Here is a 26,283-nt window from a genome sequence, read left to right as displayed (position 1 = left end):
CCCTTTAAACGTATGTTCCTTTCCAGACATTGCTTCCTAATTTTAGGGGTTTCATGTTGCTGAAAGTATCCGAACAATCATGTGTGGATATTTTGTAGTCAGAAGTATTTGACCAAGCTCCAGGAGCGGAGTTTCACGCCCTACTTTGAGCATCGCCGGGGCCAGCTGTCGCCCTGGCTCCCTGCAGCAGCGCCAGAATCGTTCTGGCAGGATCACCGAAACTTCGCCTGCTGCCGACCCGGCCGAAGGCAGGCAAAATGGATCGCCGCGAAATCACCCCGGAGGCTGACAAAACCCACCAAAATCGCCTCTCCAGCGTCACCGAGGAGGAAGAAGAACAAGATGCAGCTTACACGATCGTGACGGTCCTGGACAAAGTGGCCAACATTGTGGACAGTGTGCAGGCGAGCCAGAAAAGGATAGAGGAGAGGCACAGGGAGATGGAGAACGCCATCAAGACCATACAGATTGACATTTTAAAGCTTGCCCAGGCTCACGGCAATACCGGCTACACGGTGAACAAGTTACTGGAGAAAACCCGCAAAGTCAGCTCCACTGTGAAGGAGGTGCGGGCACGCGTGGAGAGGCAGAGCGCCAGCGTGCGGAAGGTGGAAGCAAAACAAGAGGAGATGCTGAAGAAAAACAAATTCCGGGTCGTAATCTATCAGGTAACCGCAAACCTAATTGCTTGTAGCGCTGTCATTGTGTCACCTCCTTGGTGGCTGCTGGTAGGCGTCAGTTAATGAACCAAAAGACACAGTCTGTCCAACATGAGAGTTATTTTATGCTTTCTTTAACACTGAGTTGTGCTCTGCAGTGCCTTTCAGCATGAACCTACTGACAGCAGCACACACGGTCTATTATTAGTGTTGGTAGGTTTCTGAGCCAGTCGTGTAAGATTAACTGCAGATCAGCAAGGACTATTTGTTGCCTCTCCGAAAGGTAATATGAGGCTGGCCCTGTAAATCTTGTCATACAAACCATGCCTGACATTCATCCTTGTTATTTTTTTCACCATATTAGGTAGAAGTCCAAATAGCGAAAGTGTTTGTAGGCTCTCTGGAATGTAGACTTTCTCGTAACATGAATGTTAAAACATACGGTTTATTTAACTTGCCACATTGCCTAGGCTTTCATAGTGCTGACAAATTGGGGCTTTTTTTTCATTTTCTCAGTCTATAACAGAATATGCACAAACTAAAGCTCAGAGGCACAAACCCTTCATGAGAGCAAATAGTCCCTTGCATGCTCTACTTTGGAAACGATTTAACCCAGCACTGTTCTTCCAATCATATTGGGCAAGAAAATCACACATTTTCTTTCATTGACCTCATTCTAGGATGTTCACTGTTCTTATAAACAATTGTGTTTGAAGAGGCATTTCATGAAGCAGCGGCGTTCTTTCCTAGATTCATACAAGTAGACAGTGCAGGCAGCTCAGGGGGTCTGTCACTTGCTGGTGAGTGCTGTGAAACCCATTTGTTTCTGATCTGATCCTACCATTTGTTGAAACTTCCCAGTTCCCCAAGTTAATAGAAAGTAAGAGTGTTTAATCTTTTGCCAGAAGCATAGTTTCTCTTTCATACCAGCAAGTCCCCAAAGCTTCTTTCAAATGAGTCGTATTCATCATTAGGCGTTCTTGAAAATACCAGCCCTCGTGAGTAACACAATGCGCCCCCTTCGCCCAGCCTTACGCCCCGGTCTTGCATCTGTTTGTACATAAATAACATTTACTTGCAATGAATGGAGCTGTGTGTTCCACTGAGTTTATTCACCACTGTATACAGCTGACATTCTTCTGCATAATCTAGCTTTCTGAACTATTTCCTTTTCTACTACTGGGATAAAATAGCTAAAAAAAAGAGTAAAAGCTAGGTAGGAAATGTTACCTCGTTAATGTTATGTTAGTACCATATGCAGCCAAATTGTGCCTCCCAGATTTTCTGACTGAATGACTTATTATGGATGTTCAGGAGAAAGCACAGGCACAATTTGGCCTATTATTACAATTATTGCAAGCTGCACCATCATGATGGAATAGGAAACAGGCACTTTTGCTTTTTCCTTGCAAATCATTTCCCAGGTAAAGGTAATAAATATCTCTGACTCCCCTGGTTAATGGCACAATGCCATTTCATTGATGGGCCTTTACCATAATGAATGCAGCAGAATCAATGCTTTGAAAATATTTGTTCTTAAAACAGTATTCATTACATAATGTAAATTTTTCTCCTAGCAACACATGAGTTGTTGTGTATTTTAAAATGTAGTAAAATGTGGTGAAAATGGATTTACACACAGCTATAAAGACCAGCTGTTGTTATTTTCAGATATTTCATACAAAAGGTGGCTCTCACGATGCATACTTTCTCTAAGAATCAGCTTCATAGGAGTTTCTGAACTCTGCTGGTTTTGCCGGACAGGAATGACCTTAGGTGGTACTTTTCAGGAAGGGAAACAGCATTTTGGATTTCTGTCTTTCTAGCTTCCCCTTCCTACAGTAGTTGAGAACTGCCAGCGAGAATATGAATGACTTCCTCCTTAACTTCCATCCTTTTTGTAAGGTAGATTGAAGAATCTTTTCCCTATTGCATGGGGAAGGAGGAGCAGGTATGCTGATCCCTCTAGGATCTGACATTTAACACTTTTCTGGAGGAGGAGAACTGCATTGCTCCACAAAAACTGTCAGTTGCTAGGTAGTCAAGAGTGCACTGAAGCTTTAAGGCACAGGTACACTTGTGAAGATTGCTTTCACACAAGTGCAGTGATTTTCACACTGTTGATTTACACCAGTGTAAGCATACTGCTGGAGCGCCAAGACCTGAATGACTGAAGCTTGGCTACGATGAGTGGTAGTCTGTTAATAGCTACAGAATCAGCATACTCCCTTCACTATATTTTACAAATGGGTATAACCAAGTTGTTTACTTGGTGGTTGTGAGTGACAGCTCGTCTGTAGTGAGATTTTTTTCTGATGAGCCATTTGGGACATTGTGATGGAGTCAATGACCTGTGCGTAGCCGGTACTGAATGCTGTCATGGGTGTCCACACGTGGGTTTTAGTTTTAACTTTTGCCAGAACATTGGCATATGAGGAAAAAGGAAACACCAATTAAATCCTAAAGATTTTCTTTCAAGTGGATAGCTTTGATCTTATCTTTAATAGAAGGAGTAGGCAGGTTGAAAAGGATCATTGGCTGAAGGAGATTGTCCCAAGAGACCTGGCCATGATGAAAAGAGTTGGCAATATCCTCACATTAAAAAGAGACAAAGTGATTATCCATGAGCATAATGATTAAGGAAACAGAGAGCATTCATTTTGAAAGGGCCATGTGGTTGAGGAAAACATTTGGTAGCAAGCAGCTCTCCTCCCCAGGCTGACTGCATGATTAAAAATGCTGGCTTACTTCAGAATTTCTAGTGAGGTCTTTGACCCGGGAGTGCTATGTGCCCTAAGGGTATAGTAGGGAACGCAAAGGACATTATAAGTTCTACAGGTCACTGTTCATTTCTGTTCAGGTTAGTCTGAATAACCAGCTGTGAGAGCTATCTTTTCTCTCCAGTCAAAGAGCATCTAACAATTTAACTGATTCTGACTAAATTATTCAGAAATTAAAGAGGATTTTTTTCTTTTTTTTTTTTTTTTTTAATCATGAAAGAACTTGTTCACTTGCTTTTCTGCATGTTCTGCAAGTCTCTCTTTGAACGTGAGCGTACAGGTACCAGAAATTCCATGTTACAGTTACTGGGCTTTTTTCTGTTGTTACATTACATAAGTACCGTAAACGAGTAACAACTTCCTATGAAGGGACACATGCATTTGTTTCACTCACTGCGGTCTGATGTTTAAAATTAGTGGACAGTCCCAGTGGACACATTAGTAATCCAGCAAGGTTTTGGCTTGACTGGTCTACAGAGCCATGATACAATCAATTTTTTTGCCCTGCGATTGCTCCACCGCACATACAGTGAGAGGCTAGCAGAAGCAACCTTCTGTATGCCGCTCATATTAAGCATAATAAATTAAACTATAAGTGGCTTTTCCTGGCCACTGTCCATCTGCAGCATAATGACTTGGACAGTAAAAATGGTGAGATGGAGATGGGGACAATAATCTGAAAATCTGAAGTCAAAGCACTTCCATCTGAAGTGGCAATAAAAGTCAGGGTGTCACCAGCTCAAGAGACTCTGAAAGACATGGTGCACAAACTCACTATCCATCAGCACGGAGTTTTAATTACAGCTATTCTGAGAAAAACCTGCGAGAGTAACCATCACATGAAAGACAGCAAATATAACAATTCTATTTAATAAAAAGGCAAAGGAAATGATCTGAACTATTGCCATTCGTCTGGTATCATTCAGGCGTAAGAATGGCAGGCTCAGAAGGGGCTCTGCAGAACAGAATTGTTAGTACTATGGAGTTAAATAGCTCACTAAGAGCAGATTGTGCTAGGTAACTCACATTTGGTGAGGTCTTATCCTTTCTCATATTTGTGTACCTGATACCTTACCTCATAATGGATAATCTGGGAAAACAACAGCCGACAGTGGACTCTGTTGAAATGGGAAGCGAGGCTTGTGACAGGTTTCTAAAAAGGTTTGCTTCTGAGACTTTGTCAACTGTGTAGCATTTTCATTAAAGATCTTGGCACAGAAAAAGGTGCGGATACTAATAACACTCAAAATGAGGAGCTGTCAGTCCAGAGAAAGAAACATATACAAGAAACCAAATCATCTTTAGAGCTGGAGTAACCTAAGTGTACACAATGTCATTTCCTGTACTTAGCAGAAGCTTTCTGCTAGTTTGTCTTCTGAGGCTCCATGGCTTGGAAAGGACAGAAAATGGTGTATTAATTGCTCACAAGATGACTGAGAGCCTACTTGATGCTGAGGCTCTTAAAAAAGTCAAATATGGACAAGAAAGGCTTCAGGAAAGGTATTCCCAGAAGTGAGAGAGACACCCAGTGCCCTTGTCCAAAACACTTCAGAGTCCACCCAGAGTACCACGTACAAGCTCTGATCACCCCTGTTGAAGTAAGTTGTGTTCAAACTGAGCAGGTTTGGAAAACAGCTACCAGGATGATCAGAGCAATGGGGAGCCCTGGTACATGGGAGGACACCAGGAGATCCTAGCTTGGTTTAGTCCAGCAAGAAAAGAGGGTAAAAGAGGTTGTGGCTGTCCTTTATACGTACATGGGGCACGGATGAGGACCCCAGTAAAGACCATCAGCAAAAAGATGAAATGAGTGTAAACTGTCCATGACTCAGGTCAGAAATCAGAAATGGATTTTTAGTCCTGGGGACATTAGGGTCTGGACAAAGCCTTCTGCTAGCACCCACGGGGAGAGAAGAAAGCCTACATTGCCATTAAAGTGGAGTCTGAAAACTTAATGGAAAAACAGATGGCGTAGGTTGACTAGCTGTGACAGCAGAGCACTGACCTCAGACACAGAGGCCTCGGCAGCCCAAGGACACAAGGCCTTTGTTGGAATCTTGTGGCAGAAACCTTATATAAATATTTTTACAGCCGGGACAGGTAATTGCCTTCACTGAGAATAAAAGAAACCAAACGGTTGTGTCAGAGGGTGCAGCAAGAGCCCTTTGTTTGCAGTGTCAAGCCCGGTCCCTCAGTTCAAAGGGCTGATCTGGCCCCGTGCAGTGCAGCCAGCTGCTGGTGGCATTGTGGGGCCAGCGCCAAAGCACTGCCGGCAGCTAAGATCACAAGTTACCTGTGTGGTTTTTAGAAAAAATCACAGCTTTCAACCAGCTAAAGAAAACCTGTATTTCTAGGGCCGTGTTCACAAGTGAAAAGGAGAAAGGGAAATAATAATAATAAAATAATTAAAAAAGCAGCTGTTGGGCCATTTTTGTGTTCCTAAAATAAAATAGGTTATCTATTTCACAGGACTGTGTTCATAGCAGATTATAGACTTGATGCTACACCAATGGATCTGGTGTAACTGGAGTCCCCAGACCTGTTCCTTTGTGGTGATTCTCACAAGGAACAGGCAGTCATCTTCTCAGGGCTGCCATTGATTTTTCTTCTATTAACATTGGGTGGTGGAAACAACTGATGTTAATTTACATTTGCACTGGATGCAGTTCTTCAGGGCTTTGCTTGTGATTGGCCTGCAAGATTGCAGAAGAGTATAGCTACATCACGAGCCTCTCGTGCCATGCCTCTTCCCCACGGTCCCAGAGGCTGCCTGAAGTCACTTATCGACAGGAGCTGTGGCTGGCCGCTGTGAGCATACGTGTATCTTCAGTGATACCCTTCATGCCTGAGGCCCAGCTTCAGGAATGGACTTGACTCTGGGGACATGTGGTTGGGCTTTATATTCTCAGCACTACTGAAGATAGCTGAATGTTGCGGTTATTCCTTTAGTACAGGAATAAAGTTCATCAGAAGAGCAGAGGCACAAATGGGAGGGATATGTGAAGTCACTAGCAGCAAGTTCAGAGTTTGGGACGGGATCCATCTTGCCAGGCATTAGACATCAGTAATGCAGACGTTTGTACATTTGGCCTGTAGGCTTCCTTCAAACTAGCAGAGAGAAACGTATGGAACCTGATTCGCCTGACCTGTTGTAAACATCTACTTCTGGACACAGTTTCTGCTTCATAAGTACCAGTTCTCTCCATTGAGTTAAGAGTCCAGAAACAAGTTCATATGGAGACATGGTTCCTTGGGCAGAGGAATTCAGCAGCTCCTTGTGACGGTTGAGTTTCTGTTGTACTTCAGAGCACTTCCCTGCTCTAGCTAGCTTGCAAGAGCAGTCACTTTGTGATGAATGAATGAATCAAAACATTACCAAACATATTTTTTTTTGTCTTATCACACCTTGTGATCGCTCTTTCTCCTCCACTCACAAATGGGTTGGTATCTACAGACAAATTGGAAGTGAGAAATTTCACCAGTTTGATTGCAAACCTGCGGACTGACCTGCAGGACTATTCTCAGGCTGGCTCCCTAGAACAATAGCAAAGCAAAGTAAGTGTGAAACTTCAATGTTCCCCTGGAGCTGCAGAAGTCCATAGTACGCAGCATGCGGTGGCCTGGAGCCAAGGGCTTCTCCGAGTGAGGTGGTATAACTGGGTAACGCTTCCTCGTTGTCTGTAGGCTGCGGCAGTCAGATAATGAGAGAATGAGCTTGGGTTCTTTATAGTCATTGTATGCTCCTGGTTAAATTAATGAATTTCTGTCAGAATTTAAAGAAAGGGGATGTCTATTAGGCTTCACAAAAGTGAACTGAGGGGAGCTGACTGTTCTGGCCAGGCTGCTTTTTCATTATGTAAAAATAATTCTAAATACAAGCAACAGCACTTGGCCATAAAGTCCTACGTGAAGTGTTTATGCTCTATCTATTTTACTTGATAAAATCCCTTAGGTGCCTTTTTAAAATAATGCTATTTCTCTCTCATCTGAGCAGCTTTTTGGCCTGATGGCAGAGATTTTGAAATGGCATATTTGCAGAAAAAAATGAAAGGATCGCTTGAGATTTATAAAGCCTCACTCTTAACTGTTAGAATATGAGTAAAAGTACCGAATGATTTGTAATTGGTTATTCATCAGCGGTTTTGTATTGATTTAGAGAACAATTCCAAGGAGATGTTTTAGTGATTTACCTTGGCTGCTGGTTTGAATAACAAATCATTCATTTAACATGCAAATTTATAGGATTTTTTTGAAACATAGTGGCGATGCAGTTTCCTGCCCATACGCTGCCAGTCATTTGCATCACCAGTTGTCATAGACACGGCAGCAGCGCCAGCCCAGGCGCCGAGTCCCCTTCGACCATTTCGCTGCTTCGTGCTCTGCTTCAGAATTGTCAGGTGATCACCAGTCCCATCTGTGCTTATGTTAATCATCACCTGCACTTTCCCTGTCACACATCCCCAGGCTGAAAGATCATTTGCCGTGACCTTTTCCCCGCGCAACACAATGACTCCAAGTTGTGGAGTTTCATCTGTCTCTCCTCCCATCTTTTGCTGTGAGCAAGTTCTTTTGGAGCATTTTGAGTCCTGATTTTATATATTGAGAGATATGTATAAAATATGTAATTTTGTATGTATAATATATGATTTTTTAATATATATAATTTAATTATTTATTTGGTCCTTCTGTTTTTCTCTGCTATTGCTTTTTGTATTTTAAAAAGTTTTATTCTGCTAAGGTTTTAACTGAAATTAGATGATAGTTGAGAGCTGATAACAATTAATTAAAGCTTGTTAGACTTACACTTTGAAACTATTTTAAAAGAGAATGCAAAACTGTTTTATAGTGTTTCGAGCATATATTTACTTGTAAGACAAATGTATTATCTTTTTTTTTCTCCTTGCCCACTCTAGATCAGTCTGGGCTTTGAAATACAAACCCATGCAAAAAAACATGAAAGGGCAAGGAGAATAAAGGTCTTCAACTTGCTACATTCATTAAAATGCCCCCATATCCCATTATTTTTTATTTTTAAATGGTATTATAATTAAATTACTACAGAAATGATCATTAAAAGTGATAATGTATTGAAAGCCAAAGTATGGGTATACAGTGACACTGTGTCGCTGCTTTGTCTAGTGAATCCCGTGGGCTCTCAACTGGCAGCACGCCTTTTTTAAATGAAAATAATACTATTGCTGCTATTAATTATTGATCTGTGCTTACAAAGATAAAGAGTGGAGATTTAACTAACACAAGTTTGTGAAGGAATTTTTTTAATAACCCTTTTACCTTTGCACAGCCTCACTGCCCATGCAGAAGGCATGACATCCCTCTTCCAGCAGCCCCCTTGGCTTATTTGCTCCTTCGTGTGGCAGTAAGGGAGAAAGGTGCTATTAGACCCCACCTGATCCTTGCCAGGACACCACCGCAGCAAAATACCTGAGACATTGCTAAACAATTTGCTCTGCCATTTCCCTTCTTTCCCTGCCCAGAGACGAGAAGAGCCTGACCGTGCAGGCAGGGTTACCAAGAGGCACATTTTGAGACAGTATCTTTTCCTCTGTAATTTTCAGTTATCTGAGCATCGCCACCTCAAGAGTCTCATAGCATTGATTAGGGGCATTGCCACATTGAAGATTATTTACCTATTGTTTTTAAGGTTTCTGTGAGGTGAAAAACAGCCTGCACCTTGCACTGTGCGCAGTTTAAGGAGCAGATGCGCTAGCCTTCCTTCATAAATGCCCTGCTGTATCCTATGGGAGAAAAACACTACTGTTGTGATCCCTTCCATGAGATGAGGAGACACCAGCAGTGCCTGCAAACTGCTCAGCGCCCTCAGGCGCCGGTGCAGAACAGCCAGAATTTTGGCAGCCAGTGAAAAGTTTGTGCAGCAAAAGGCCTGTGGCCCTTTGAAAATTTTCTACTTGTGCATTCAATTGAAATGGGAGCAGAGGGAGAAAATGACAATGAAGGAGTCAGATTTTCTTGGGAACCCGGTGTTAGAAACATCAGGGTTTCGATAGTCACTGTCCCCAGAGCCATCCATTCAAACCAATGCTGTGCTGGCTGCCTTTGGCAAAGTTAAGGCTTACTCCTGTGTTTCCTTTGTATTCAGCCAGGTCCTTAAAATCTCAGACTTCTCTGGCTAGGCATATTTGAGAAGTTAAATACTCAAAAACTAGGAAAAGCCAAAGTTTAGGTTTAAAACACTTTCTTAGCAAACTCACTGTGCCAGGGGCATCACCACTCACGCCTTAATTGTATGATTGTTCTGTTACGATGCTGTATCTTTATGTTTTGTTTGTTAAAGTCATTTCTTAAGCAGTGGCTCTAACTAACCTCACAGCTTTGTAGCCTCTGTATTTCTCTCCCTGTCTGGCTGAACTGCAAAGGTCTCCAGGCTTTTCCCTTATCATTCAACCAATGCCTTCGGTCCCTTCTCTGCTACCACAGAACCTGAAGCTTTTCTCCCTCCGGATCTCATTTCCTTCCACACACATGCATTTTTCTGAAATGTTGCCAGTTTCAACAACATACCATCTAATCCGACTCCTTTCTCCTCTCTCCCTTCCTACCCCCATTCATAACACAGACGCCCTCTTCTCAGCATCCCCACCACCTGCCAAAAACATCGGGTCCCGATCTACAAGCAAGGTACCTGAGCCACTGGTGTGTTTGCTCAGGAAACACATCAGCTGGGAGACAGACGGAATGACTCACAACACAGCCAGCTCCTCGGCAGAGAGCTTATTTCTTCATGTCTGAGCACAGCTCTGTTCTCAAATTGGTGGAAAATCCCAAATGTTTCCGTGGTAGTGGCGAGACTGTGTAGGGGTGAGAAAGTGGGAGCTGAGTAATGTGAGCATGTATGCTACACTTTGTTTTGTACAAAACCAAGACGACCTCTGTATCAATCACTTACATCGCTCATTTTCTGACTTATTTTCTTGGAGGAGAAGAAGAAAAATAAGTTTTGCTCTGAAAGGTCCAGGTCTATTTTCAGTTTGTTGAGTGGTGGATGAACTTTTCAGGAGATTATGGCCAACGAGCATACCAGGACCAGTGTGAGCACCCTCTGCAGGGTGCACACTCTCCAGGTGCTCCATCTGGTAGGACTGATGAAAGGGAAAGGGAATGAGCAGCTTTAACAGATTTGTTTCTTGGTTTCTGTTTCTGGCGTGTGCATATCTTTGGGTTTTGCCAGTAGACACAGAGTACATGTCCTTCATATTGTTCTTTGTGGTAACCAATAGACAGACTATATGACTGAATGCCTCTTTCCTCGAGAAATCGGGTTAAAAATACCCAACTGTTTGGTATTGTCTTTTACAATATTGTCTTTTCTGTGAAATAACCTCCTGTCCTCTTTTATTTGAGCACTTATAAAATTTAGCTTAAAGATCCTTCCTTACCTCCCATGAGGTGGCAGTGGCAGATAAGAGTCCTTCCTACCACAACGCTTAAATAGAACTTTAACTAAAACCTTACAAGTAGCACCACCGATTGTTCAACTCCATCTCGCCCTCCCAGAAGACTGGGCTGCCCAGTCCTGCTATTTCCAGTCCCATCTGCTTTCAAGCCAAGAAGAAAGCTGTCACCCAGTTTAGGGCTTTGTCCTGTGCAACTGAAATCAGTAGGTGTTTTGTCTTTGCTTTTAGTGAGTTTATAAATGAGCTGGTAGCTGTATGCTTTGACCCCATCAGTTTCCCACCTGGTGCTAAAAGATGAGCTCTTATCTTTTCTCTACCCCACTGATATCTAGTGATAAGAAGAAATGAGGAGGGGCAGGAGAAGGAAAGGAAGCAGATGAGAAAGCTCTCCTACTGAGCCTAAATCAATGTATTTTTATTATGAAATCTCTCCTAACATGTTAGCTAGTTTCTCTAATACTTTCCATTTTGGTAGCATCTTCCATCCGGACATGTTGAGAGGAGATAGAAACTCACACTAATTTTTTAGTCTTGCAACATTTGATTCTGCAACATGTGTGCAGAAACCGAGGAAAAAGAGAAAATCGGAGATTTGGCAGAGATCATTCTCAGAGTCTGCAGCAGAATGAAAAATGTTCCTCAGGACCTGCAACTCTAGCTTCCGTGTTTTGTCTACAAGGCCTTCATCTCACATGTGACTGTTCATGTCTTAATTCTAACACATGCATGAAAGTTAAAGCCGTCTCTTCTTTAGGTAATAAACTGCAAAGCTAAATACAATAAAAATCTGGCAAATAATTGACAAAAAGTACAGAAAAATTTGTTGTTCTTCCAAAGGAAGAGAGCTTAAGTATTGCAGAGAAAATACTCTCTCTGCCTTCTTTGAAAAGTAATCTTCATATGAAAAGCATACCCCATTTACCATATTGTATTCATTTCTGTATGTACTGAAATTTCAGAGTAGTCATTCTGGAAACGTTTTTGTTACCATTTCAGCTGAAGGAGTGGGCTATAATTTACAAACTTTGAGGAATTATTATCCAGCTGTGTTTTAGTTCATTTTCAGAAAGAAGGGATTATGTTTATATATAGAAGTCTTTATGTAATTAATGTTAATTTGCACATGTTAATGAAGATGATTATTAGCAAAGCATTGTAGTTTCGTTCCTGCTTTTTTAGTTGAATAACATTCTGCTGTAATCAATGCAACATAACTCATCCCTATTTTTCCTGAACGGTAACAACTATTTTACAAGAGGGCTTTTAATGAAGCCAAGGCATGATGACAGACTCTTAAGTGAGCTTTATCTGCCAAATAGCTTAATGTATTTTATTTTACATATTGCTAGGACTGTAAAATAACATTAAACATGACTTGCTACTAATGAGCTACTGTGAAAAATGACAGACATTTTTTTGGCCGGAAATCAGTTCACAGCAAAATATTCAGTAAGACTGACCCATTCTTCACAGGTTCACAACTCCTAATTTCTCTTCTATTATTTTCTGCATTAAGGTAATAATACTTAGTATAGAGCCCAGACACTGTCACACCTCAGAAATCAGCTGAAGTAGTACTAATGGGAAACAGCTCACAGAAGTGTTATACAGCTGTTGTACCTGTCAGCACCCTAAAGGGCTGCTCCTCTTGGGAGAAGAGCACATGCACGTGCATGTAAATAGAAGGGAAGAAGGGGCTGGCATCGTCCATCCCATATATCTCCTACAAGTTATAGGGTTTCTTCTCTGCATACACTAGTATTTCTAGACAGAAATGACTCACTGACACTGAGCCACAAATTCGTAACGTCCATGCAGACAGCAGTCTTCAGATCAGGGGATCAACTCTCTTAGGAGATTCTCCCCGTTCAGACAAATTGTACTGCTGAATACTTCTCTTACCATAAGCTTTTGTCCTTTTTTTTTTTTTGCACGTCCTTAACCCCTAAGTGCTTCTTGGCAAATTATTTACTGTGGACAGCTTTTGGAAGTCTTCTCTGTGTCTTCGAGTTTTGAGCCTCTAGCAGTCTTTCTTTGGAGGGGCTACATACATTCCCAGTGCTAAGATACCTGGGATAGTCACCACTTCCAAGGATGCAGCTAATATGTATCATGTGTATAATGTAAATGTCTAATACCACATGCTCATACAGGTCACCTAACTCACCATAGGAGACAGAGGTGCTTGCTCAGAGTCATTTGTATTTTTCCAAATAGAACAAGTCAAGTTCATTTCAGCAATGGTGCAGGTGCTGGGGGAATTGTGTGGAACGGAATTTAGCTAATAACATCTCATTCTTTTAGTGACTTTGTTCCTTTGTGGAGCCAGCACATGTAAGTTAATATGTTGGGGTTCATCCCCTTCTGGGCAGCAACAGAAATGTTTGCTAAGTTCCAATCAGTCAAAAATGTGCAATTGTCTTGGTGACAGTAAAAGGCTGAAACTGCTGCTGTTATTGAGACACTCATTCGGAAGAGCACACAGCTAGCACAAGCACAAGAGCCTATTTTGTCTATGGGATGTCTACTTTTATTGGTGAGGGATAACGGATCCAGGTCCAACCTCTGAGAAGCAGATCAGTTTCAAAAAAGCCCCCATGAAGTAGACATGCCTACTCTGAAAACCGTTAGGGGCCAGTAAACATTGGACCATAGCATTCATCAGTTTCAGGTAGAACTGCACTGGCAAGAAATTTTTAAGCGGGTGTGATGTCTTTACAGATCTTGGCAAAGGCTTCTTCTGCCATTTGTATTCTGTATAGATCACATATGATGGTACAAGCCTACTTTACTTTGTTACAATATTGTATTTCAGTTAGCATTAATTAACTACAAGTCAACAAATAAAATGCTGAATCACCATCCTTTTAAAACACGCTTGCCAGAGGATGACTCTGTGCTTTTATTCACAGGAGGAAACTGAGTGTCCTTCATCTCTCTCTGTTATCAAAGAGACGACACCAGGTGAAATTCTAGAGGATGATTTCTTCCCACCTGATGACCTCTCCTCTGATGAAGAATATTACATCGAAGAAAGCAAAGCAACCCAGTTCAAGAAATCAGGTATGAGGCGCATAGATGATATCAAAAAGGCCTTTTCAAGGGAAAATATCCAAAAGACGAGACAAAATTTTGGCAAGAAGGTAAACAGGATTCGAACGAGAATAGTGACCCCTGAGAGGAGAGAAAGGATCAGGCAATCAGGAGAGAGACTGAAACAATCTGGCATAAGGATCAAGAAAACCATTTCACAGGCTGCCCCAACGAAGGAGACGTTCAAGATCCATAAAAAAAATAAAGAACGAACAGGAGCTGAAGGTCAGGAGGGGATCCAGGAAGCCGGTGCGCACATCGCCTCTGAGCTCGCGGCAGCAGAGCCCTTCACTGAGGAAATCTCTTACACAGAAGTGATCACTAAGGTAAAGAAAGACAAGAACAGTGCAACAAAAGGTGCTTCCCAGTCAACTGAAAAAGGAGTGACAATCCCAGAAGTCGTTCTTAAGCAAGAAGGAAAAGAAGGAGGAGGAGGAGGTGATGATGTCCCTTTGCTAGACTTAAAGCAATCAGCATAAGGAATCAAGTAGCAAACACACCATACTGTCCTTATTGAACAAGAGATAACACAGTATGTATTCACTCAGCTTTAGAAAAATGTGTGAATTTGTGTTATATCCCAAAACATGTGTTGGTGGTGTTTTATCATTTACACGGGTGTCTGTAGTGTCGTCTTTCTGACAAAAGCCAAGCCATGCAAACTGAATGAAGGGGCTCCCCCTCTGTCTCGCAGCGTGCAGTAGCCATCATTAACCCAACTGGAACTCGCGTGTCAAAGGGAGATGGAAATCTGCTGTATTTTCAAGATTGATTTAGCAGTCACTTAGCAGCCTAATCACTCTCTCTAGTTTTATGTACAACAGCATAAATAATTATTTCCATTATCTTCCACCAACTCCTGTAATCAGAAAACAATAACAAGGCTATTAGTTCATATTAGCAAAAGGAAGAACTATGAAGAAGGCCCATTCAGCTACACAAATCTTTTTGTAGTAGGGCCCTCACTGAAAGAGCAGGAGGAGGAAATTTCTGCTTTATCCAGGGTGTGACAAAATGTGGCAGGAATGATATGGGGTTTGAGTAAATTGTGTTTCTTCTCAGTGGAAAAGCGAAGCTCCTGAAATGACTAAAGATTATTTCCAGAGTTCTGGAAGAGGAAGGTTTGATGTATGTAAGCAATGCGTTTTCTGCACTCATGGAGTAAGAATAAAAAAGCAGAAGACACATTAAATATGGAATAGCAGGAGGAAAAGAGAATGAGGTATCCTCTTCGTGTTTTGGAAAGATGTGATTGTGAGGAAGGCAAAGGTAGGAAACAGTAAAAGAGGAATAAGATTAATGCATGAGTTCTGGATAAGTAGAGAATAAAATTAGAATACTGTAACTGAAGTTTCCTCGAGATTTGTTAAAGAATTGTTAGTCTATCCAGAGGATCACAGGGCTCATGAACATAACTGACCAGACAAGGGAATTGTTTTGTTTTCCATTCTCAGTACTTTTTCTGAGGTTCACTGCAATTAAATCCACTTTACAAAGCCGGTGAAGTACAGGGCGAATCCATAACCCAATTCTTTGTTTCCTATCATCATGGATATTGACCAGCCCCAGCCTCAGGGATTATGAGACAGACACCCTTTGGAGTATGGAATGCTGTTCATTTGCAACACTCGGGAGCCAGTGCCCTGGCATCAGATATGTTTGTAAACACGACCGCTGGGCTGACATGGGGGGCAGGACTGTATTGCTCTCTTCATTCTTAAACGGAGTTGCCTTCAAAGCACTTATCTAAAGCAATGTTAGTCATTACTATCTGTGTGAAACTTGTACAATATTGTCAAAAGCTGTATGATTGTATTTAATATCTCAGATTCATTTTAACAGCAGAGCATAACTTGCTTATCTATATACATTGTTTGAGGTCTCCCGGCTAATTGTTAATCTATAATTTAAATATAATTAGTTTGATTTCAAATATTCTGCCTGCCAGTTCTTTCATTTAGTCTGGTGTACATCGCATTTGAAGTGGAACAGCTTTAGCAATAGTAACTAGGGACCACTAGTTGGGGAAGGTCAATGTTATACCATGTCAATGACATTTCAAATCAAATTAATGTTGTCAGGTTGGAAGCAGCGACTCCACTGAAAGGAAGGGCAGGATAGGGCAAGGGAGGGAGACAGGGAGAGGAAGACATTTCTTTCAACAGTAAATTGTACATCTCCACTGTACTGTAATTACATGCAAAAAAGGAAAAAACGGTTTGCTTATAAGATAGATTGGAGGTTTTGGTTGGTTGTTTTTTTACTAGCTATAGGAAGTGTTTTCTGGAACCAGGTGACTGTGTGTTCTTCCAGTTCTGCATAAAACTGTAGCTATCTTCAGTGAAATACTGCATGATTTGTCTGGTTCTTCTGTAATATGCCCTGCATTCTGTCCTGCAAGATTTGACATTTTCCTAAACTGACATACAGGGTTTAGTTATGGAAATGAAAATGTCAGAGTTCAAAGAAGCTATTTCTTTGCATTTTTATACAGCAGAACACTAAGTGCTATAACATAATTGCCTATAGATTTTCTTTATATGGCATTTAATTTTCTCATTTTACTTGACAAAGAAAGGAAGTGATGCAGTTTCCATGGAGGTTATCATGTAGCACTGCATATAACCTCTATCAAATATGCATTTTTAATGTTTACTTCTAACTTCAAGTGTTCAGAGGCTGATTTGTTTTCATAGAAAGTGAGTTCTTCAGGTATGCAAAGTATTTCAATGTACACTCTTCATTTTAAGTTATTATCAATGTCACTGACTTGAATTTCACGTGTACCAAGAGATCAAAGTTAATTTACTCCACATCCCCTCATACAGGTAGGGGATGGAGAGAATACTATGGTTTACAAACTCAGTATCTATACAACAGCACCGCCTTTTGCTGCTTGAAGTCCCCCTTATCTTTTTCATAATTTCCAAGAGCAATGATCTTGAAGCCCGATACTTCACTTTTCTGGGAAACAAAATTCTCAATGAAACCAGCTGATGTACAGCTGTACTGCAGGGAGGTTTGGTGTATATTTTTTTGAACAGCTGGTTTCACTTGGTAGGATAATCTCACCAGCACCGCATGTGAAACAAGCACTGCTCCCAGCTCAGTAAGAGAAAGGGACCCTGTCCCTGTCTACTCTGTTTTCCAAGAAGAAATCTGGCACTTTCTGCTTAGTTGTGGGTGGGAGTGTGAATATCAAACTTCCTCATGGAAAGAGCCCTGCAATTGCTAACTGCAGAGTAAAACTGGTTATGGGAAAGGATGAACTACTTTCTTAGACGCCAGCTGAAAAGAAATGGAAGTGTTTATACGAAAATTGAAAGTGTTTACAAGGAGAAAAAAAGTGATTAACAAATCTTGCACTGGAAGTCCTTCATTCATAACATCCAACAGCAATTTCTTTTGCTTTGAATTTGTGCTAGTGAAAAAAGCCAATAGCTGCCTGTCTATTAAGAGAGAAGCAGCAACCACCCCTCAATTACAGGGTAGACAGCAATGGTGGTAACCCACAAAAACTACTTCAACCACTTCAAGTGAATCTACTCCCAGAAATGGTCATCTAATTTTTTTTACCTGAACTGATGCAAAATATGGAATAAAAAGCAGTTAAGAGGTTTGAGTTTACAGGATTCGGGCAATAATGCCAATGGAGCAAATACTAATAGAGCCAAACTGGTGTTCAAATGTGTTGAGTCTAAGAAGAGTTTCAAAACATTTTTCTCACTAATAATGGGGGGTGTGCATCTCTTCCTTATAATGGGATATAGGTTTAGAAATGAGTTAATATGTGCAAAGGCTACTACTTGTGCAAAGATAAACTCGCCTGTTTATACAAATTCTATGACCGTTTGCATAATCAAGTGACTATTCAAGGAAACAGTAGCACCCATTTGTAAAACCACCCAGTAAGTTTACAAATACAAAATCAAAGGAACTGTGCATTGGAATATACACAGATAAACATTAAGTTTTACAATACGTTTAATTCACTTGTCATTACAGCTTTAATAATGCTATGGATGGTAAGTTTTAACTACAAAGTTGAATTTAATAAGAATTACATCATATTACAAGGAGGTCTTGTATTAGGAAGAAAAGATAACATCTACAAAAGAACCACCATAAATGTTAGAGGAGTTGTCACTGTCATAAGCACTTTTTTTCCTAGTGTTTCCATTATGAGCAAGCTAGCGCTTTATATTCTCACTTGCTTTATAACAGTTGCCAAATTTTACACCTGCAACTGTTTTCCCTCTGATATTCCCAGGTTAAAGACATTCAGTATTTTTGCTGTGAACAGAGTAAACAGATCTATGTGTAATTATCACACTCTCTATACATCACTTATTAATTCCCATACCCCTATGAGAATGTAGCCACCACTTTGGCAATAACAATAGAAGTCCTACTGGCTGCAGATTATTCTTCCTCGGTGGTTCTTTCTTTATAGATATCTGTTGGTCCTTATTTTGAATTGCAGAGCAGTGCAACCCCCCGTAAAGTCCAATGATCAGGATTCTGCACTGTTTTCAGATTCAAGGAGAAAATGTATGTCAGATCTGTTCTCCTAGGCTTTTTGTAGACAGGGCAGGAGTACACACTTCCTTGCTGCTTCTTTGGGTCATGTAGTGCTGTTGTGCTAACCGCATACACATGGACTACAGGAAGACTCGTGAACAGCACCTAAGAATGTCAAAATGAGACATAGGGCTCAGCATTAGAGAAGCAGGATAGGGTGCCTGAACTCCAAATGCTAGAATTATATTCAGTGATGGCCTTCAGCAAACACACCAGCACCGCGGCATAAGTACAGGTGAGAACACAAGTCCTGTGCTCACTAATACATTGGCCCTAACTTTAAGTCAGTGGCAGCTCAGGGAACCTGGAAGGAAAAGAAAGCAGCAGGAACCTGGAAAACTGCATGCCATGGAAGTAACTGGAAAAACGACAGGGTAGTTCTAGGAGGGAGAGACACCATTGTCTTTTTTCCCCATCTTTTGCCCCTTTGGATAGTGTTCCCCATTTTTTCTCCACCTCCTGTTCCCTGAATGGCAGCACTGGAGCTACAAAGGCCAAGCTGCATTTAGCAATCCTTGCTCGCTCTGCACTGACAGCAGTGGAGCTTCAAAGATCCAAGGTGCCTCTTGAGCATTTATCCAGACTAGATCCCCTCAGGTCTTCTACTGATATAAAGTATTCATTGGCGGGGGGCAGGGGGAAAGACCCAAACACAAGAGCAACATGGAGGCTTGCTGAACACTCCAGAGCACTTGAGTAAACTCAATTTTTGAAGGTGTCTTTTGACAAACCAAGCAACAGCTGTCACCAGAACCTACAGCTGGCAAGGTTTGGTTTGCAAAAGTTTGTTCTCAGCCAGACACAGAAGTGTTTTACCTATGGAGAGGAATTACCTCAACTCCAATTCCAGGACAGTCATCACTCATTTGGAAAAAGTCAATGACAGCTTTCCCTGGGCAGTAACCAAGGCGTCTAACCACTACTCCATAGCTAAGTTTTAAATCTGCTTAGTCACATCAGTAAAATGTAACTCCGTGCGTGGATAACTGAGCACAACCCCAGAACTAATACTATTCCTCCTATTCAAAAACAAATACCAGGGATTTCTAATCATCCAAACACTGACCTCCACAGCAGCTGTCATCAAACACAGTCCTGGGCTTTGGAAATTGTGGTAGGGTCCCCCTTACTCATTCAAAAGAAGGCTGACTATGGGTTGCACTATTTTATTCAAACATAGCTGTGCTTCTAGGGCCTCTGAAACCAAGCCCAGCATCTGGTCTGGTCTAGTGCAGCGCATCCTAAATTCATTTTCTGACAGAAGCCTTTTTGTTCAGTTCTAGGGGGTTCACCCCCTGTCCTCTTCCCAGCTCTGCTAGTGTTTTACCTTCTTAAAACCTGCAGGCACTCAAAATACATCCTGGTGTTCTCTGAGCACACCATAGTATGCCGCAGTGAGTCATGCTCACTTGATCCTTACCTTTGGTGCCGACTCAACCAGCTTACTGTTTCTGCGGTCCCAGCCTGCCCCTTCAAGGAAAAGGCCGTATATGTAAACACCACCAATGTCAGCAGGAGGAGGGCCAGTAACATCTTCTTTCATCATCTTGGTCACTTCATTCTGTAGAACAACACTGTCAAGTGCCCACCCTTTTGCTAAATTCATGCGAGTTGTCTCTTGCCTCATAGCAGTTAGAAATCCCTAAGGAGATTAAATACAACATAGCAAGTTTTAAAAAAAAATCTTGAATTTACACATTTTCAACTTTTTTTCCTATATAAGTGACATTAGCATTATAGAACCTCATCCCACAGAATCTTATGCACATGTAAAATAAAATTCAGTAGTATAAATCAAGTGCTTTCCTACACTTTCCCAGTACTGTGGCATTCTTATATACTTGGTGTGCATGTATTAATGCTAAGAAGCCACCGAGCTGGCTTATTTAATGTATGGGAAGCTGCATGTGTAACTCACCTCACATGCCTGCTTTACAACCAACCAGATGGAGGGAGGTTTACAAGTCTGCCAGATTAATGTGTTTTGTGAGGTTCCGAATACAGGTAATTGCTAAGCCACAAATAACACTGGTATTTCATGTGCTGTATTACTCACCTTTTCTTATATAAACATTGCAAAAATGCTTTTCAGCCAAGAAGTCATGAAGCATTTTACAGAGCACAAAGGAAGTACAAACTGGAATCATACAATTAAATAGTGAGATGCCTCTGCCACTTTGCTCAGTGCAAAGCCTTAATGTACTACAATAGCGTACTATTGTAGACACCAGCAAGACAAACTCACAGCACTTCAGCAGCACAGAATGAAACTCACTCTCTGTTCTGAGGAGCTACAATCTCACAATACGGTTACAAGCTACCACAAGCCAAGCCAGGCTGAAGATGCTGGTTAGCTTCTCTCATGTAACTAACTGTCCGTGTGCACACACACTGCAGCACATGAGAAGTACCTTAGTCCTAAGAGACAGGAGGATGGACTGCTTTGCACTTCCAGTGGACGTGCTGTGGATGTACACACTATCTTACCTATGGAAACCCATTTGCATAGCCATGAGATGAATAAATAACATACAAAAATTGAAGATGTAAGAACAAGAGGGACTTACTGAGAAGGACAACTAGGAAGGAAGAAGTTTCAGGACAGATATCAGAGCAGAGAAAGGAGGTATCTGGAGACAGAAATAGGGGAACACACATGCGGAACACACAAAGGTGGGTATTAAAGAGACAAGAGCACAGGTAAGAAGAAACCAGGAGCAATGAGGGGATTGAACAGACTTTTTATTTTTCTTCAGTATTCACAGCACAGGATGCTCTGTTGAGCTACTGTTAGGGCCAAATGAATGGAAAGAAGGCAGATACGGAAACATTAGCATGTCAATCTACTGAATGCAGGGACCAATCTCTGGCTGTTGGAGTGCCTGTTGCACGGGCTAAGCACTTGGTAGCTATGCAATACCCTTCAAGTTATGAGAACGTGAGATGACATTCATGAACTCAGATGTTTTGATTAACTGACATTGGTTGCTTCTCATTAATATAATTCCAGAGACCTTAGGACAAGTGCTTTAAAGAGGTTTTGTGATAGCACAGATAATTGTAATTGCGCTTGAAGTAGTTGATAACTCTAGCATACAGCTAAGGGAGACAGGATTAAAGGCCAAGTTCTTTTATCAGAAATGCCATTAAATGAAAGCAGAATCCTTGTGGTTAATTTGTGAAATTTTAATTTGTAGAAACATACTAATACCAATGGTTTAAAATACACGAAGTGTTCCCTGACAGAGGCCCCAGAGGGCTACTGGATCCCAGATAAACTGAAATATTAAAGAAAGAAGAGCCTGAAGAGGACAGGACAGACCAATGACTGTATTAAGGGAATCAGTTCAAAGGCACTGTGGAAACACTGGAATAAAAGTAAGCTCAGAGCTGTGAGTTGTCTTAAGGGATAAGATTTAGATTGCAGTCTATTTTTATAGAGATGGCAGGACCTATATTCTGTCTGCAGCGGGACTTGTAACACTTATCTGCTCATTTGAATGAATCCTAGACAGTGTTTAAAGACTACAGCTGTGAGCTGGAGGCCCAGCTGGCTATCCCAGAGCGGCTGAACGGCACAATAAACAGCAAGAAACAATCAAGTGGCTTGAGGTACCATTGGACGGCTGAGGGCTTGGCTATCCCCAAAACCCTCTGTCAGGAACATAATGGACCACTTGCCATGACATTTGTTTTGATTTCTGGTAACTTTTGCCCTGTTTTTTTTTGTTTGGTTGGGGGTGGCGGTGGGGTGGAGTGGGGTGGTTTTTTGGGGGGAGGGGGCATATTGAGATTTCAGAAACAGGGAAAATTATTTCTTCTTTCTTCATGTGCATTTTTCTGAACTTCTCCCTGGCCTGCTCACTGAAAGCTGCTAAAGCTTTGTCCCTTCGCCTCCTAACAACTCATGCAAACTAACTCTGAACCTTCTCGTGAGGGAGAAGTAGGCATCCACGGAAGCTATGACAAGAAATATGGAAATCAGTTAAGTCTATTGTTTTCACAACCATATTCTCTCCTTTACCTTGCTTAGGAGATTCCTTGTTTGCCACTTATTTTGCAGTTTCTACAGTGAGCAAATTATGGCAGGTTTGCTAGAATTAAGTGAGCACTAAGGAATGGAGGCATTGTACTTCCTATTCTCATTAGTTTTCACATTGTTTTGGCATCCAAGGGTCTTAGAAATAGGCTGAGGGTTCATTACGCTACGTACTATACAACCAGAAAGACAGTTCTGCCTCACAGGGCTTAAAATCCATATATAGGACGAGTGAGAGCAACTGGATACAGAGATGCAAACAAGGAAACAATAAACCTATATCAGCCAGAATATGGAAATTGGGAGGTAGAAATGAGATATGCATAGTGACAAGTTTTTTGAGGAAAAAATCCAGTAACATCAGATTAACTTCCAGAAGGGAAGAAAATTCATAGCAATTCTTTTTGTGTTCACCCTAGTTATCCTGGCCCAATGCAGACACAGACAGAGAATTAGGTTTCTTTTTCATAGAAGCCTCAGCCTGCTTTCATTTGTATCACTATAAATAAAGATTAAGTTCTGTGAAATTACTAAAGTTATCCTAATGTATAAACAGGCCAAGAGAAGGCAGAGTCAGGTCCTATATTACTTTTTATTGCCAGAATGTTTCATTCAGTGCTATAAATCTACTTTATTGTCCTATGTTATCCATGGCATTTATCCATTGACTACAAAGCAAATAGTGAGATCTAGGAGCTGCATTTCATCTCACAAATGAAAGGATTTTTCTGACAATTTTTCAGGTATTACAAACAAGCCATTAGAACTGCAGCACTAATACTTCATCACCTTAACTTGCTTGAGAAGATTAAAATCAATTTCCTTAACATATGAAATACTGATTTTAAACACAGCAATATGACTGTTAATAAAATAATAGGTATTTAAATAGAAAAGGAGTCTTTACTCAGGTGAATTTCTTGTAGAATGAGCCATTCCCACAGCCTGGATTACAGAAAATGGAGACTATAACAATAACCATCTCATTCTTAAGCTTGTGATTGTCAGCACAAATAAACTTTTAAATCATGTAAGCACATCTCATTCTTGGATTTTTTTTTCTTTTCACACTATATATTTAGGGACTTTTAGAACTACGTGTTACAAAGTGTTAAACTTTTGTAGTTCTGGAGGCTTTCTCACTACGGACTACTAAATCACAACTTGTTTGGGGGTATTTTATTCCGATTATTTGGAAGCTTTTTTGAGACACCCACATGTATAGATCCCCTCAAAAAAAGTAGGATGCCCAATTTGGGCTGGCAAAATTTCAGAACTGACACAACCCCAAAACACAATGAAGCCAGCTAAAATGGCCATTACAAAATCTGTATCAGCTCTTGCTCATCTGTAGTGCAAAAGCAAACACCAAAAAAACTAAAAGCCTATTAGGGTTGCATCCAACCTGATCATTGCAAAAGTTACTGAGGAATATTTTAGAATGCCACTGTCAATGTGTTGCTAACAAACCAACTATGGAAGCATAATAATTTTATTAAAACTCCTGCTCCTCTCCCTCATACTTTTGCTTGGGAACCCTTTGCTCAGGGATTCTGTGAGCGCACTTCCATGCTCTAAAGTGGTACTGGCAGACAGCTGACACAGACGGGATAGATGATAGATGGATATTTCCCAGCAGTAGCCCTAGAGAATATTTGCGACTGTTGCTTTCTCTATTCTAGGCAGCTGTTTCAGCTAGCTTTTGCATTGCTAACAAGTACTGAGATTAAAATAGATCTTTAAAATAGCTTTTTGCTAAGGCTTCACAGAAACCTGTTGGCTGGATAGTCTCACAATGACTCATTTCCACTACTCGCACTTCCCACAAACATCTGTGAAACATAAAAAGCTTTAATGAATGTGGATAGCTGTGCAAAGAAACTACACATCATCTAGGTATGTACACTTTACCTCTTTTAACTCTGTTCTCAGCTGTTTCCTTTTTTCTGTTTCATTTTGTGCCAGGTTTTTATTTTAGATGGTGCAGGCGAGAGACTGTATTTTTAATATGTCTCTGCAAACCAAGTCTGGCACAAATCTGGGGTGGTATAAATAACAAACGTTCCAGTTCAAGAAACTGATTTTCAGGGATTGAGAGCCACATCCAAATCTCTTCTTCCTATGTCAAAGTTTTGAAACTTACCTGGTTTTGTACTCAAAGGGATTTTCACACAATGAATGAAAAACAGATTACTGTAACAGAGGAGGGGGGAAAAAAGGAGGAGGATAACGTTGAAATGTGAAAAGATTCCATTATTGCAATAATGCTATTTTGGTCTAGCAAAAATTTCTTCAATATATGTTGAAATTAATTTATCCTATGTTTATGCTAAAAATTGAATTTAGATTACACTTTGTATAGTCATGACTGAGTCAGCTTGAAGTTCTCTCAAGGGCTAATTTAACTGTTACAGAGAAGTTAGAAAGATCAATCTCGCAGTTTTACCTGTGGATTAAAGAATCCCGTCATCCAGAACTGATTTGGTCGGCCATCCTGCAGCCAACTGCTGAACTGCTGGTTTCTTTCAAGAAGCTCAGTAAACCAAAATCCCAAAGTAGCCGATTCCCAGGAAATCCTAAACCAGAGTTTTGGAATTCTAGCATCATACATATTATCTAAAGCATCTCGCAATTCTTCTGACATAATTATGGTTCCTGGAAGATAAGTAAAACATGCAGAATGAACTTTCCCCTAGCTTGCAAAGGCAATTAAAACTTCCAAATGACATTCTGAGTCTAATAAACCCTCTTTTGTTGTGCCTTAATTGCACACCTGTTGCACTAAAGTGTTATCAAATTGCAGTTAATTTGCCCAAACTTACAAGACTTGATTCATAGTTAAAGGTGACAAGATAAATGTATTCCTTCTGTTATTTTGATCAGAAATAAAGAGGTTTTTTAAAACAACTCCATCTCCTTCACGCATAATATTTATATTCATTATATTCACACTGTGTTTGGAATGTGATTAATCATTTAAACTTTTAAAATATATTTTAATGGTTCCCATGTACATGATCAATGATAAAGATCTACTGTGTAACTCATCTATATCCTAAGCATGTACTGACAGTGATTATATTCAAGAAATTCACCATTATTAATGATAACTTTGTACATTTCCATTATCAAGATTCCCAGTGGGAAAGCAGCACAGAGAATAAACCTAGAGGCAAGATTTTTTATATATTTTTTTGGCAGTGGCAGTGCGCACTCACGTATTCCATGCATAGCACTGTTGCCTCCATTAAAATATCAGCATTATTAAGACAATGATTTTTCAGTGACACTGTCACCGTTCCATGTGCCAGAAGTTCCTACATCTTATCAGTTTTTACTCTCAATAGTACTGAGAGCTGGCACATGGCCATGCTTCAGGATATCTTCTCTGTTACAGCTAAAATATTTTAAATTATAGAAACTGGTCTCGTAGCCCCCATTCCAATTAAATGTTCTTGTAGTACCAATGTTCAATGCATGGTTGTACACACAACTGTTGGAATTGCCACAAGGAGATACCAAACAGAATTAGGTGGCTTCCACCACAGAACATGTAGAGAAGTGGCCTGGGTGACAGCAAACAAGAGCCCATCCAAACATATCCGTATGGAAAGGTGGCCTGTAATAAGTAAGCATTTCAAGTTCCTTCCTTCCATTGAGGCCGGCAGGCCCCCAGTTCAGGGAAAGAGAAGAATATC

General features: G+C 40.8%; 2 protein-coding genes across 2 annotated transcripts in view; one reads left to right on the top strand and one right to left on the bottom strand.

Moving 5' to 3' along the window:
- The first annotated feature begins 245 nt into the window (after nucleotides 1–245).
- On the top strand, nucleotides 246–14,444 carry MURC (muscle-related coiled-coil protein). The gene is made up of 2 exons (XM_009885891.1): nucleotides 246–668; nucleotides 13,785–14,444. The coding sequence occupies exons 1-2, from the start codon at nucleotides 258–260 to the stop codon at nucleotides 14,442–14,444; spliced, it is 1,071 nt and encodes a 356-aa protein (XP_009884193.1). The 5' UTR covers nucleotides 246–257.
- Nucleotides 14,445–17,930: 3,486 nt separating this feature from the next.
- The window catches only part of LOC104287238 (dynein heavy chain 5, axonemal-like), a 176,473-nt gene continuing 168,120 nt past the window's right edge, over nucleotides 17,931–26,283 (bottom strand). The window contains exons 75-77 of the mRNA XM_009885913.1: nucleotides 25,032–25,240; nucleotides 19,967–20,188; nucleotides 17,931–18,651 (exon numbers count right to left, since the gene is read on the bottom strand). Of these exons, the coding sequence (XP_009884215.1) occupies nucleotides 18,433–18,651; nucleotides 19,967–20,188; nucleotides 25,032–25,240 (650 nt within the window). The 3' untranslated portion in view covers nucleotides 17,931–18,432. The remainder of the gene's footprint in view (nucleotides 18,652–19,966; nucleotides 20,189–25,031; nucleotides 25,241–26,283) is intronic.

The sequence above is a fragment of the Charadrius vociferus genome, unplaced genomic scaffold (genome assembly GCF_000708025.1).
Source record: "Charadrius vociferus isolate BGI_N301 unplaced genomic scaffold, ASM70802v2 scaffold195, whole genome shotgun sequence".
Classification (NCBI taxonomy): domain Eukaryota; kingdom Metazoa; phylum Chordata; class Aves; order Charadriiformes; family Charadriidae; genus Charadrius; species Charadrius vociferus.
This window is presented reverse-complemented; position numbering and strand designations above follow the sequence as displayed.

Coding starts and splice junctions, on each gene's coding strand:
- MURC (XM_009885891.1), top strand. CDS start 258: ATGGATCGCCGCGAAATCACCCCGGAGGCTGACAAAACCCACCAAAAT. Junction 669..13,784: donor TCCGGGTCGTAATCTATCAG/GTAACCGCAAAC, acceptor TTTTATTCACAG/GAGGAAACTGAGTGTCCTTC.